The 14,679-nt window shown below is 45.5% G+C and overlaps 1 protein-coding gene across 9 annotated transcripts in view; it reads left to right on the top strand.

Moving 5' to 3' along the window:
* TBCCD1 (TBCC domain containing 1) overlaps positions 1 to 14,679 on the top strand; it is a 124,833-nt gene that overhangs the window by 62,311 nt on the left and 47,843 nt on the right. For all 9 annotated transcript variants that reach the window (XM_029606466.1, XM_029606462.1, XM_029606460.1 and 6 more), the window contains one exon: positions 7,992 to 8,358. In XM_029606466.1, the coding sequence (XP_029462326.1) occupies positions 7,992 to 8,358 (367 nt within the window). The remainder of the gene's footprint in view (positions 1 to 7,991; positions 8,359 to 14,679) is intronic.

Below are 14,679 nucleotides of genomic sequence, written 5' to 3'. Positions count from 1 at the left end.
ATATTGAAAAGTAAGGGTCCCAATACAGATCCCTGAGGCACTCCACTGTCCACTCCCACTGAGAAAATTGTCTATTTAATCCTACTTGGGGGTAACCTGTTCTGAGTGACAGTTACAAACATATAAAAAGCTTGCTGGGCAAACATTTGATCTTTTCTGCAGCTGTTACTGTGTTAGGACCCTAGATAAGGGGCAGAGTGATGGTTAGGGAAAAGACCCAGGATAGAGAATTCATTTATTTATTTTTAACTTTTATATACCGACATTCCTGTATAAAATACAAATCACACCGGTTTACAATAAAACATAACTTCGCCTGTGAGAATGAAAGAGAAGACCAGATAGTGGGAAGGGAGGGAGAGAAAGGGGACCTAGAATAGGGGGAGAGATTTGAGGATGGAGAGGTAAGGAGAAATAACACTGGATGGGAAGAGGGAAAGGTGATCCAGGATGAAGGGGAAGGGAGAGAGCAGGTTTTGGATAGGTAGAGAGAGAGAAAGGAACAGTGATAGGAAGAGGACTGGAAAAGGAGAGAGCTGGGGATGAGCGGTGAGAGAAGACCTTTGATTTGTGGATGTTGTAATCCTGGGAGATAATGGAGGAGAAAGGAATGAGGAGAGGAGAGCATTAAGGAAAGAGCAGAAAGATTGAAGGAAGAGAAAGTATTAAATATTCACTGTGAAAGAAAAAATGAGAAGGAAAAAAGACACTAGAGAGAAGAAGCAAAAAGAAGATTAGAGAGAAAATCAGTAAATGAGAAAAAAGACATCCTGAGCCAGAAATCAAGCCAGAGACATTAAAGGTTGGAAACTTACTGCTGTATAGGAAATATTAATAATGCATCAGTATGAAATATCCTGGGACACAGTTCAAAGTCCTTGATGTGCACATGTCTCCCAAATGAGAGTGGTTGAATTTTGTTGGCTAATTTTTGTCTTTTTCTGGAATGTAATTCTCTTGTATGTAGGATTAAAACTCTCCTTGATACTGAGCTTTAAGATGACCAGACAAGTGTAATTTAAATACAGGGAGGTCCATATTTAGTAAACTAGCAAGCAGGAAAGTTTTTTGTTTTTTTTTCCGGTTGAAGCAGTCTGGATAACTTTTAACTGGATATTCAACAGAACTCACCCAGGTAAATGTTCTGCTGAAGATAAACCAGATTATTATCCAAGTAACTTTAGCACCTATATTTGTCCGAGCAACTTACCTGGATCACTTTGTCAGGGGAGCGCTGAATTTCGTTCCCTGTACGTACCCGGATCAGTCCAGACTCCTGGGTTTTGCCTCCCCTCCAGCAGATGGAGACAGAGAAATTTTGATGGACTCTGCCAAAAATACCAGGATGCCACCTACAGTCAGTCAGTATTACTCTGTCTCCAGCAGATGGTGGATGCAAAACCTACAGTCTGTGAAGTTACTTAGTATTGGATTAGAATTAGTGCTAGCATAGTCAGTGGTTCTGAGGTATTTAATTTCCAGTGTAAAAAAAACAAAGAAGAAGGAGACAGTCTTTCGCCTCCCAGAGGGTTGCTGGGTCCTGAGGGGACCATCCCCTCTGGTTTTAGAGGCAGCTGATGTACAGGGTTGAGAACCCTATTTCCAGCTACATACTGTACTGGGGGTGATACCGGGGAGCCCGGCTCACTCCCCCCAGTAGGATCAGGCCCGGAGGCTCTGCGGCAAGTAAAAAAAAAAAAAAAAAGAAATTTTCAAATTTTTGTCTTTGTGTGGGCTCTTGTTTTCCTCTGATCTCCTCGGGCTTTCCTCGCTCCATTTTGCCACGTTGTTGGGTGGTGCTGAAGGGAAGTTTGGGGGTTGGTGTGTTCGGCAATGCCGAGGAGAGCTGCATGCAAGGCTTGTGGTGCCGCGCGTGCCTGTCTGTCCAAGGAAGGCCTTTGTGCCTCTTGCCTCTCAGGAGGAGAGGGAGCCTCCGTGACTCTGCCGAGGGTCGTGATGCGGGTCCAAACGGTCTCCGGCGCATTCGGGGACCTGCCGGCCCTGAATTTCGGCCCGTTCCCGTTGAGTGCAGGAACGGGTGCCATCTTGGATTCGCTCGCAGCAGTGAATGCAGCGGTGGGGGAAGGGAATCTCCCGCTGCGATTATCCCCGCAAAAGATAGCCCCTGAGGGGGGTGACTCAGGGGGGCCTGGTCCACATGATTCAGAGGATGTCCCTTCAGGAGATGAGGATACTTCCTCAGATTCATCGTTTACATCTGACTTTGTGAGTTTGATGCACAAAGTCTTCAAAGCCAGAAAGGCAGGCAAGAAGAGGGGGGAAGAGATGCCTCTGGACTGTTGGACCCTTCGGCCAGGCCACAGAAAAAGGTTAAGCCCGTGGAGGAGACGGGTCGCCCACAGGGGCAGAGACCTTTGAGGTTTGATGCACCTCAGAATGTCTCTGCTACTTCTTCAGAATCTGAGGATCCAGAGGATCTGCATTTACCTTCCCAGCCTCCGAGGGGGGTTGGTGGAGGCAGACCCAATGCAGGGAGGTCTACGTGGGTCTCATGGGATGGATGGCGATGACTCTAAAGTCGTCAGGCTCTTTCGTCGGGATGAGTTGGGCCCTCTCATCCCTGTCATTTTACGAGAACTGGGTATTGAGACCCCCCCAGGAAGAGTCCCGGCTGGGGGCTAAAAACCCGGTTGTGTTAGGTTTGCGGGGGCCGCCTTCCTCCTTTCCCTTTCCCTTTCACTTTTCAGCCATGGATTTACTCTTTCGGGAATGGGAAGGCTGAAGGTAGCCAAAGCTATGGATAAATTGTATCCTCTGCCAGAGGAGGCCTTAGAGCTCCTTTGTCTTCCCAAAGTGGATTCAGCAGTTTTGGCTGTCACGAAAAAGACCACTATTCCGGTTACCGGGGCAACGGCCCTCAAGGACTTGCAGGATCGAAAGCTGGAAATTCAGCTAAAAAAGATTTTCGAAGTCTTAGCGCTGGGGGTCCGTGCGCGGCTGTGTGTAGCAATTTTGCCTTGCGGGCGGGCCTTCGCTGGGTCCAGCAATTGCTAGCCAACGAGGCATTATCGGAGGAGAAAACTCTCCAGGCCAGGGTGTCTTGAAGCAGTCATTGCCTATAGTGCCGATGCCTTTCATGATTTACTCTGCACTTCAGCCAGGACCATGTTTCCGCAGTTTCAGCTTGCCGTCTGTTGTGGCTGCGAAATTGGGCAGCAGATATCTCTTCCAAGTCCCAGCTGGGTTCTCTGCCTTTTAAGGGCAAACTGCTCTTTGGCAAGGAGTTGGAGGATCTGATACAGTCCCTCGGGGAGAATAAAGTACACCGCTTGCCTGAGGACAGGCCGAAGACTAGAGGGTTGTTTGGATCCAGGTTTCTGTTTCGTGGGTGTCGAAAATCTTGGACATCCCGACCACCCGCTTCCTCATTTCGCCAAAACTCTAACAGGCAACAGACATGGTTTCAGTCCTTTCAGGGACGGTGGTTCAGTACACCTGGTAACACCCAGTCAGCTCTGGGTGGAAAGCCTTCACAATGATGGGCGGCCGGCCCACTCCTCGATACTGGTGGTAGGAGGCAGACTGTCTTTTTGTTTTTCGAGGAGTGGGTCAAACTCAAGTCAGACCAGTGAGTCCTATCTGTGATAAGACACGGTTACGCTTTAGATTTTGCACGGCGGCCCTGCCATCAGTTTCTGGCCTCTCCCTGAGGGTTTGCAATCAAGCACCGGGCAGTCAGGGAGACTCTTCACCACCTTCTAGATCTCTGCGCAATTACTCCCGTTCCTCCGGCAGAACTTCGGCAAGGTCGCTACTCCATTTACTTCGTAGTTCCAAAAAAGGAGGGAACCTTCCAGCCCATTCTCGATTTAAAGAAGGTCAACAGATGTCTCCGGATATCCCGCTTCCGCATGGAGACATTACGGTCAGTGATTGCTTCAGTACGGCAGGGGGAATTTCTAGCATCCCTGGATCTGACAGAGGCGTATCTACATGTCTGGATTAGAGCAAATCACCAGAAGTTCCTGAGGTTTTCCATTCTGGGACAGCATTACCAGTTTCAGGCTCTGCCCTTTGGTCTTGCCACCGCTCCCAGAACGTTTACCAAAATCATGGTGGTGGTAGCGGCGAACTGCGCAGGGAAGGATTTTTGGTGCATCCATATTTGGACGATTGGCTGATTCGGGCGAAGTCGGAAGTACTTAGCCAGGAGGCGATAACCAGGGTACTTCAGCTGCTGCGTGCCCTTGGATGGGTGGTCAGTCTGTCCAAGAGTCATCTGATTCCCTCCCAGTCCTTGGAGTTTTTGGGAGCTTTGTTCGACACTCATCTGGGCAGAGTTTTTCTCATGGCAAACCGCATTGCCAAGTTACAAGGTCAGGTGAGAGCCTTATTGTCCAAACCGCCGACGGTCTGGGATTACTTGCAAGTTCTGGGGTCTATGACCTCGACCCTGGAGCTTGTTCCTTGGGCCTTCGCCCACATGCGGCCGTTACAATCAGCCTTGCTTTCTCACTGGAATCTGGTCTCCGAACAATTTCATCTGCCGTTGTCTTTACCGGACACAGCACGGGCCAATTTGGACTGGTGGCTTCTTTCTGACAACCTGAGCCGTGGGGTTCCCCTGGTTATTCTGGAATGGACAGTCGTGACTACAGATGCCAGTCTCTCCGGCTGGGGAGCGGTTTGTCTGCGGAAGTCAGTGCAGGGTCAGTGGTCCCAGGAGGAGTCCCAATGGTCCATCAGTCGCCTGGAGACCAGAGCTGTATGCCTGGCTTTGCAGGCTTTTCTCCCACTTATCAGGGGGAAATCGGTCAAGATTCTCTCCGACAATACGACCACAGTGGCCTATAACAATCACCAGGGCGGAACCAAGGGTCAGCTGGTGGCGTTGGAGGCTTGACTGCTGATCAGCTGGGTGGAGCAATACCTGGTCAGTATAGCAGTGTCCCACATCGCGGGGGTCGACAACATTCACGCGGATTTCCTAAGTCGCCATCGTCTCGATCATGGGGAGTGGGAACTGGCCGGGGGAGCTTTTCAACTCATTTGCGACAGGTGGGGCACGCCCTGCATGGATCTGATGGCAACATTCCGGAATTCCAAAGCTCCATGCTTCTTTGCTCGCCGCAGGGAAATGGGGGCAGAAGGAGTGGACGCTCTAGCACTTCCCTGGCCGATAAATGTGTTGCTGTATGTTTTCCCGCCTTGGCCTCTAATCGGAAAGGTGCTCAGGAGAATAGAGCTTCATCCGTCCGAAGTAATCCTAGTGCCTCCCGAGTGGCCGCGTCGTTCATGGTTTGCGGATCTAGTCAGTCTCGTGATGCAGGGTCCTCTGCAGTTCCTGGATCTCCCAAACCTACTTCATCAAGGACCTGTATGTTTTGACCAGGTCGATCGCTTTTGTCTAGCGGCATGGCTTTTAAGAGGCAGCGCCTAAAGGGCAAAGGATATTCAGATGCGGTAGTATCTACGCTCTTGAGATCGCGTAAGACTTCCACGTCCCTGTCTTATGTTCGCGTATGGAATTTGTTTTGAGTCTTGGTGCGTAGACAAGGGGATTCTGCCTACTAAAGCGTGCGTGCCGGAGATTTTGTTTTCTTCAAGCTGGTTTAGCAAAGGGTTTATCATGTAGTTCTTTGCGGGTGCAGGTCGTGGCACTTGGGTGTTTACGAGGTACCGTTCAGGGAGTTCCATTAGCAATGCACCCGTATGTTTCTTGTTTCCTTCGCGGAGCGAAGCATTTAAGGCCACCGGTGTCACACCCTTGTCCATCCTGGAATTTAAATTTAGTTCTTTCGGCCTTATGTGCTGCTCCGTTTGAGCCTTTGAAAAGAGCAACGTTGAAGGATCTCACGTTGAAAGTGGTGTTTTTGGTTGCAACTCCTCTGCTCGGCAGGTTTCTGAGCTTCAGGCTTTGTCGTGCAGAGAACCATTCCTGCGGATTTCTGATTCAGGGATATCCTTGACTGTTCCTTCCTTCCTGCCGAAGGTAGTATCCTCTTTTCATTTGAATCAATCGGTGGAGCTTCCTTCCTTTTCGGACTTGAACTGTTCCGATCCTCTTTCTCGGGATCTATGAAATTGTATGTTCGTAGGGCACTGCTGCGTTATCTTGAGGTTACCAATGGTTTTTGGGTATTGGATCATCTTTGTCCTATGGAGTGGCCCTAAATGAGGTAATTTAGCATCAAAAACCACTATCGCCCGATGGTTGAAGGAGGCTATCAATTCTGCTTACTTGCTGAAGGGGCAAGTCTTTGCCGCAAGGGCTTTGGGCACATTCTACTCATGCTCAGGCTACATCGTGGGCGGAATGTCAGCATATTTCGCCACAAGAGATTTGCAAAGCGGCTACCTGGAAATCGTTACATACGTTTGCCAGGCACTATCGCCTGGACGTCCAGGACCCAGGTGCAGGGGGATTGGAGCAGGTGTGCTGAAAGTGGGCCTCTCTGGATCCCAGGTAAGAGAGCTCTGGTACATCCTAGAAGTCTGGACTGATCCGGGTACATACAGGGAAAGGAAAATTGGTTCTTACCTGATAATTTTCATTCCTGTAGTACCATGGATCAGTCCAGAGACCCGCCCATTTGGCGTTCGCAGGTAATAGAGAGAGTCTGCTCATTCAGCTTTTCTTGGTTTTAATCGGCAGATCTTTGTTTACAGTGTCTCATGGTTTCTGTTCCCACTTGGGGCTTAGTGAACCAGTTTAGGTTGTTAGGTTACTGAATATAGTTAGTTTGGTTTCGTACCATTCTGCTTTGTGACTGAGCATTACTGACGGGACCGTAGGTGGCATCCTGGTATTTATGGCAGAGTCCATCAGAATTTCTCCGTCTCCATCTGCTGGAGGGGAGGCAAAACCCAGGAGTCTGGACTGATCTGTGGTACTACAGGAACGAAAATTTATCAGGTAAGAACCAATTTTCCTTTTCTGCCCAGACAAAGTGAAATTGAGTCTGGAAACACCCCCAGCGATGCTTTTTACCTGGGTAAATTTTATGCAGGCAACAAGTTTCCTTGTCAAAATTTACCCGAGAGGAAAGAGAAATATTCAAATCTCAAATGGCAAACCTTTCGAATATCCACGTCTCTGTTGCTGTAATCCCATATGATGTATTCTTCTTTTTTTTCCCTCTTAACCACAACTGTCTTCCAAGCACAAAATTTCGTCTGACTTTTGCATTGCATTCATATTGTTAGATGGAACAGATCAGCAACTTAATATTTTTCATTTTGTTAGAGCTTCTGGTCTCTCACAATCCAAAATTCATGTGTTCTTTTGCAGAATTCTTTTGTTAATCTTTCACTATAAATTTTTTGTCTTGTTTATGTGTTTACTGGATTTATTGTTAGGAGGGAGAGAACCAGATGGATTATGCATACATCATCTCCAATAGTTCCCCACCCACCAATAATTTTTTCGTTATTTACTTATGTATTTTACTCTGCCAGTTCTAGCTTTTCTCTGGTTTTCTAGCAATATTGGAACCAGTCTCTGAGTACAGCGCCATGAGCCTTCATTTGCAGTGCCCAGGGTATTTCCCTTTTTTTTTTTTTTTTGCATCGATCACCCATCCCACTAGGGCTAGTCAGTTATAGCCTTCATTCTGGGATCACAGGCTGTGGCTTTCTCTGGAACCCAGTATATATATATATATATACACCCTAAGTTAGGCTATTGGGTATGATTGTTGTGGCCCTAGGAACTGTAAACTCTGCTTTTATAGTATTCCTAGCTTTTACTGAACCTTGGAGCAGAAGCTGGACTTGGAAGCTGAGATCTTGCCCACAGTAGCACTGCCACCGAGCTATGTTTGATTCCTATGTTTTTATATTTTTTAATTGTAAATTTGTACATTATAATCATCAAGTCACAGAGCAGACATATATACAGTCTAAGGGTCTAATTTTCACAAGGTAGATTGTATCACTAGGATGCTAATGTGTCATGTATCTAGGGACTATGATAGGAATAATAACACTTGGGCAAGAGACTGTTCTTAATTGCTATTTTGGTTTTGTAGAATTGGGATGATTACAGTCACCTATCCTTTATACTGACTCACCTGGCAGACCTTCTAGAGCTGCTGTTGGACCCAGATCAGCTCACAGCCTCATGCCATTCCACCCATAGCAGCTTGCTCTCCCTCAAGGCAATTCATGTGCTGGGCTTCCTTATTGAGGGCACAGTGGACAAGAACAGGACTGTCCATCTGCTCCAGGAACTGGCACTCTGGCAACCTCTACAAGTGAAGAGCGGCTTCTCAAAGATCTCCAAGACCTTCTCCCTGTACAAGCTACAGACCTGGCTCAAGGAATCCCTTATTATGAACCCATTTGGGACTTCAGCTTGCATCAAGTCCGGGAAGAAACTTGCATGGGCACAGCAAGGTACTGCCAAGGAAATCTGTACAGCCATTTTGGTTTCACTTACTACTATCTTTGTTGTTTAGAAGGCCTCAAACATCACACAGCCTTTGTCTCTCCTCTGCCATTCCTTCCTTGTAAAAGCTGAGATTAGCTATTTTAAATTTGATACTTAGATTTTCAAAACTTCTATAATTATGACTGATTATTGCCAAAATGTTGCAATCCAATGTTTGGCAGTTTTATCCTAATAACATAATACTTTTACATTACTTGTAAATTAGTATCAAACACTTGTCATTACTTTTGGATACAGTATTTAAAAGTATCCTAACTCCTAACAAATATTCTTAGACCATGTTTTAAATGTTTTACTGGAAGGTGCTCAAACAATGAACAAAGCAAAACAAAAATTCAACAAGATACTAATACCTGTCTTTTACCTTCCTTAGACTACTTTTATATTTCAAATATTCAGTTTTGTTTTATATTTTTTAATTTTCTGTATATAATTTCAAGAATGAATACAAGAAAACTTGCACAGCATAATATCTGGTGTTCCCTGTACATACCCAGATCAGTCCAGACTCCTGGGTTTTGCCTCCCAGCAGATGGAGACAGAGTTTTACTGACATTGCCACATAACACGAGGTGCCACCTGCAGTCCCTCAGTATTTATGTCTCCAGCAGATGGTGGAGGTGCAAGGCTGGAGGAGCAGGGGACAGACCGCTATTCCATTTATTTCAAAGTCCCCAAGAAAGAGGGCACGTTCTGCCCAATCCTTGTGGCTGTAAAAGTTCCTGTTTTGAAAGGAAATTCTGCGTTCAGTGATTGCCTTGGTGCACAAGGGGGAGTACCTGGCATGTCTGGATTTGACCGAAGCGTACTTGCACATAGGAATCCGGCCCGATCATGAATCAGATATATTTGATGGTTCTGGGAGAATATTTTCAGTTTTGCGCCCGCCCTTCAGTCTGGCAACAGCGTCCAGGACCTTCAACAAGGTGATGGTTGTGGTGGCTGCGGCTCTCCGGAGGGTCGGGATGTTGGTTCACTCCTATTTTGATGACTGGCTGATTCAAGCAAAATCAGAAATCCTTTGCTGGCAGGCAGTGGACTTGGTCCTCTGGCACCTGAGATCGTTGGGATGTATAGTCCATCTATTCAAGAGTCATCTTTTCCCTTCCCAGGTTTTGGAATTCCTGGGGGCGCATTTCGATACCAAGGTGGGGAAGATATTTCTCATCGAAGAGCGGATTTCCAAATTGCAAGCTCAAGTTCGTGGATTGTTGAAGAAGCAGGTACCCAAGATCTGGAATTACTTGCAAGTTCTTGGGTCTATGGCTTCCACCTTGGAGTTGGTTCCATGAACGTTTGATCATATGAGGCCTTGTTAAGCGCCACACCATTTTTTATGATGCTTATGGCCAGGGAGACAAGAACACTTAGATTTTCAGTGTAAAACATAATCTTTTATTGAACAATAGAAATATTCTCGGGAGATGCTATGCCATGCCATGCCTCTGACAACCTGTCCACCAGCATCTCATCATATACAGGACGTGATTCTTCTTTTATAGATAACATACAATATTGTGGAAGCTTCTAAACTTGCGTGACTGCCCAAAGAATCATTTACATAGGTTGTCATGCCAACCACATGATGACTATCTCTGAACTGCCCTGATTAGTTTCCCAGGAGGTGGGGCTCATTTACCAATCACTCTCTAGGTAGTCTTTTGTTCTGTTATAATCTTTTGGTCAAGGTAATTACCACATCTGTGGCTGTGTTTATAGAAACCTCTGTAGTGTTCGTATGGCCTGAAGGTCCCGCCTGAAGTTCCCGCCGTTGCTTTCTTCTTTGTGACCCTATGAATAGGCCTCACCTTTCTGGTGCCAGCTTGATTGCCTTTATAGATATCTGCAAGTCATGCTCAGAAAGTCACTTAGAGTTCATTCAGCCCAGGCAGGCTAAAGAAAATCAGAGGATTCTGGGGATTTCTTTCTCCATGTTGGTTTTCTGATCAGGCCCACTCATCATTCTCTACAGTCGGCTTTACTATCCCACTGGGGACCCATTGTCGGAGCAGTTTCAGCTGCTACTTCTGCTTATGGAGTTTGCCAGGTCCAGTCTCCCTCATGGTGGCTCGTTCTGGACAAGTTGAGACTAGATGTGGTCCTAGAAATCCCTGGTCTGGACAGTCATCACCACCGATGTCAGTTTCTCCGGATGGGGAACGGTGTGTTGAGACCAGTCCGTACAGGGGCAGTGATCGATGGAGGAAGCCTTGTGGTCCATCGATCGCTTAGAAGAGCCAGCCATACATTTAGCTCTACAGGCATTTCTGTCCCTGGTGAGGGGGAAGTCAGTGAGAGTTTTGTTGGACAATGTGATGACGGTGGCTTACATCAAATGACATGGTGGCACCAAGAGTCAGGCAGTGGCTCAGGAAGCCCAGGATCTAATCAGCTGGGCAGAGCAATATCTAGCGCTGTTAGCAGCTTCTTACATAATGGGCATGGACAACGTGCAAGCAGATTTTATGAGCTGACAATAGCTGGACTCTGGAGTGTGGGAGCCCTCAGAGGAGGCAATGCGTCTCGCAGATGGGGCACACCATGTATGGATCTAATGACGACTTTCCACAATGCCAAGGCTCCATGATTCTTCAGTTGAAGAAGGGAACGAGGAGCAGAAAGGGTAGATGCCTTAGTTCTGCCTTGGCCAACAGGCATACTTCTGTATGTGTTTCTGCCTTGGTGGGCAAGGTCTTGTGATGCATAGAGGTCCATCCAGGCAATGTGATCCTTGTTGCACCAGAATGGCTGAGGCATCCGTGGTTTGCAGACTTGGCCAACTTAGCAGTGGATGGTTCATTGCGGCTAGCTCATCTGCTCAATCTCCTGCATCAAGGCATATTTTCAGATCAGGCAGCACGCTTTTGTTTAGCTGCTTGACTTTTGAGAGGGAGCGATTAAGGAATAAGGGTTATTCAGAAGGGGTCATTGCTACTCTTTTGCAGTCTAGGAAGACTTCCACCTCCTTGGCATATGTGAGAGTATGACATGTTTTTGAGGCCTGGTGTACGGAGCAAGGGGTGGATCCTATTTGAGCCTCTGTGGCACATATTCTGCAAAAGGGTTTGGTAAAGGTTTTATCCTTTTAATTCCCTCAGGATTCAAGTGGTGGCTTTGGGCTGCCTTCGAGGTAAAGTTCGAGGGGACATCTTTAGCAGCTAATCCGCATGTGATGCGCTTTCTCCAGGAAGCAAAGCATTTGCGTCTTCTGGTTCAGAAGCCTTGTCCCTCCTGGAGCCTTAACGTCCTTAAGAGCATGTGTGTGGCTCCGTTTGAACCTGTGAAATGAGCTACTATGAAAGATCTCACCTTGAAGATGGTTTTCTTGGTGGCAATTTGTTTGGCTCACTGGATCTCGGAGCTTCAGGCCTTGTCATGTAGGAAGCCTTTTTTGAGATTTTCGGATTTAGAATTCTCCTTGAGGACGGTTCCATCTTTTCTGTTGAAGGTGGTGTCATCATTCCACTTAAATCAGTCAGTGGAGCTCCCACCCTTCCCAAGTTTGGATCCAACGGCATCTCAGGCCAAAGAGTTACGACGATTGGATGTAAAGCGTGCATTGTTGCAGTACCTTAAGGTCACTAACAGCTTCAACTTGTCAGATCATCTTTTTGTGTTATGGAGTGGTGCAAAAGGTCATAAGGGTCAAAAGCCACAATTGCATGGTGGTTGAAAGAGGCTATTGGCTTCATGTATATCTGTCACGGTCGCCCTGTCCCGGAGGGGTTAAGGGCTCGTTCTACCTGTTCTCAGGTGACCACCTGGGCCGAGTGTCAGCAAGTTTCGCTGCAAGAGGGCAGCTACTTGTAAATCATTGCACCCATTCACCAGGCATTATCGTTTGGATGTCCAGGCCCCAAAGGCCATGGGCTTTGGTGAAAGTGTACTTCAAGCGGGACTCTCGCAGTTCCACCCCATTTAGGGAAGCTTTTGAACATCCCAGGAGACTGGACTGATCTGGATACGTACAGGGAAAGGAAAATTTATTTATAGGTTTTTTTATATACCGCGGCATGTGTGGCACATCACCTCGGTTTACAGATAACAATAACTCAGCAAGGCGCTTTACAATTCAACAAATTATCTGATAGAATAAGCAAACAGTATAACCATTAACTAGGAGAATAAACAACGAAGTTATAAGGGTGATAAGGAGTCTGGGGAGAATATCAGGAATTAAGGGCTAATATAAGCTAATCACAATTAGCTTATATAATAGATTAACAACAAGAACAATTATTTACATAGTGAAATAAATAACAAATAGGGAGCGATTCAAGGTGGGAGGGGGAGAGGGGGGGAGACAAGGGGAGGTTGTGAAGGCGATGTAAGTGAGTAATATAGGTCCCAGACAGTTAATAGTATGCTTTTTTGAACAACCAGGTTTTTAGGTTTTGTTTGAATTTTTTGTGACAAGATTCCTGGTGTAGATCAGAGGGCATGCTGTTCCATATTGTAGAACCAGCTATAATGAGCGATCGTTCTTTTGTAGATAGAAGTTTGGTCATTTTCGGGGAGGGGATCGGTAGTCTGGCTATATGCTGTGGTCTGGTTGGTCGGTTTGATTTTTTGAAGTGTAGGTTCAGAGAACCAATGCATATTCCTGTTGTGGATGGCTTTATGTATTAGCGTAATGGCTTTATATATTATCCTAGACGAGACAGGTAGCCAGTGTAGAGACTGCAGTGCAGGAGTGATGTGTTCGTAATGGCGTGGATCAGTGATAATGCGGGCCGCTGCATTTTGTAACATTTGCAATGGTTGTAGCGTGGTTTTTGGTAGGCCTAGTAGCAGTGCATTGCAGTAGTCAAGCTTTGATAGTATCGTTGCTTGTAGTACTGTGCGGAAGTCATATGGGTGTACATAAAACACACCTATTACATCAACCATTCATACCACATGCATTCATTCAACACTGTAATTTTTAAAAGATTGTTAAAGAATAAAAATTGAAAATATTTAATTGTAAACACGGGTATATTGTTTGTAAACTTACTAGTGATAATACCTGTGGTAAACCCAGGATAGCTTAACAATATATATTTGACCATAGTGGTTACCTTTAAAAATTAAGGGTTATATCTAGTCATTGTATGGAGAGTTGTAAATTGATTGTTTAAATATTATTTAAATATTTCTTAAAAAAAAAAAAAAAATTAGTACGGGATGGAGGAACAAGCTGTCACCAGTGATAATTTTTTTAGCTTTTCGGAACAAGCTGCTTGCTCCATTATTTCAAATTTTAGTTTATTTGAAAAAGAAAATTCAGTACTAACATTTGGAAGTTTGGATGATTATGTAGCAAAAAGAAAAAAATACATAAGAATGGAGTCTCATGCGGCATACTTGTCTGAATACTGCAAAATTAAAAGAATCCCACGAGGTCTGCGTATAATAAAGGAGCCATTATTGTACGCAGACCAAGAGGATTTTATACAGAAATGGAATGCAGTGCTAAATAAGTGCTCCTACGATTTAATGGTGCTGATAATTGAACGAACTCAACAGACATTGGACACAATACAAGAGGAAGTTGATTTACAATTGAAAGCGTTACAGGAGGGCACTCAGAAAGAGTTATTGGAAAAACAGATGGAACAAGCACATGAACAATTGGAGAAATTTAAAGGGGAAACTAGAGAAGCTAAGGTAAATAAGTTCCTACGTGATCAAACTGATTACACCAAAGGGTATGTATACCCGTGGATGAATAAGCAGAATAAGAAAGGAGGGGGTAAAACATTCTCATCCTCATCAGATTCATCCGAGGATGAAGTAGAAAGAGTAGAACCGGTTAAAAAAAGATCTGTAGTGTTTGCCCAACCATTGGTAAACAATGTGGCAGAGAATGTAATTGAACATGGTGAGTCTACAAGTGATGATAACCAGCATTTTTTAAGGTCCCAAAACAGAGGAGGGAGAAGGAATTGGGGTCCACAAATAAATATGGGATACAGATACAGGGGCCGGTATCAAAGATACAACAAATAACTAATGGATCAGTGATCAACTTATCATCCCGGGAGTTATTCCGTGTTGAAATGGAAGTGTTGAATAAGGGATTATCGTTTGTGCCCACCGCGGAATATGACTCATTTGAGACGAGAGTAGATCTTTTTAAGTTTTTTCGTAGATTAAAACTAAAAAGATACTTTACAGATTGTGAACAAGTGGAGAGACAAGAGAGTGATATAAGATTTGTGAAACTATCTAGATGGATTCCTCCGGATCCCCAAGACCCATTTATAACAGTCTTTGAAAAATTG

Source organism: Rhinatrema bivittatum, chromosome 6, assembly GCF_901001135.1.
Source record: "Rhinatrema bivittatum chromosome 6, aRhiBiv1.1, whole genome shotgun sequence".
In the NCBI taxonomy this organism is placed as follows: domain Eukaryota; kingdom Metazoa; phylum Chordata; class Amphibia; order Gymnophiona; family Rhinatrematidae; genus Rhinatrema; species Rhinatrema bivittatum.
This window is presented reverse-complemented; position numbering and strand designations above follow the sequence as displayed.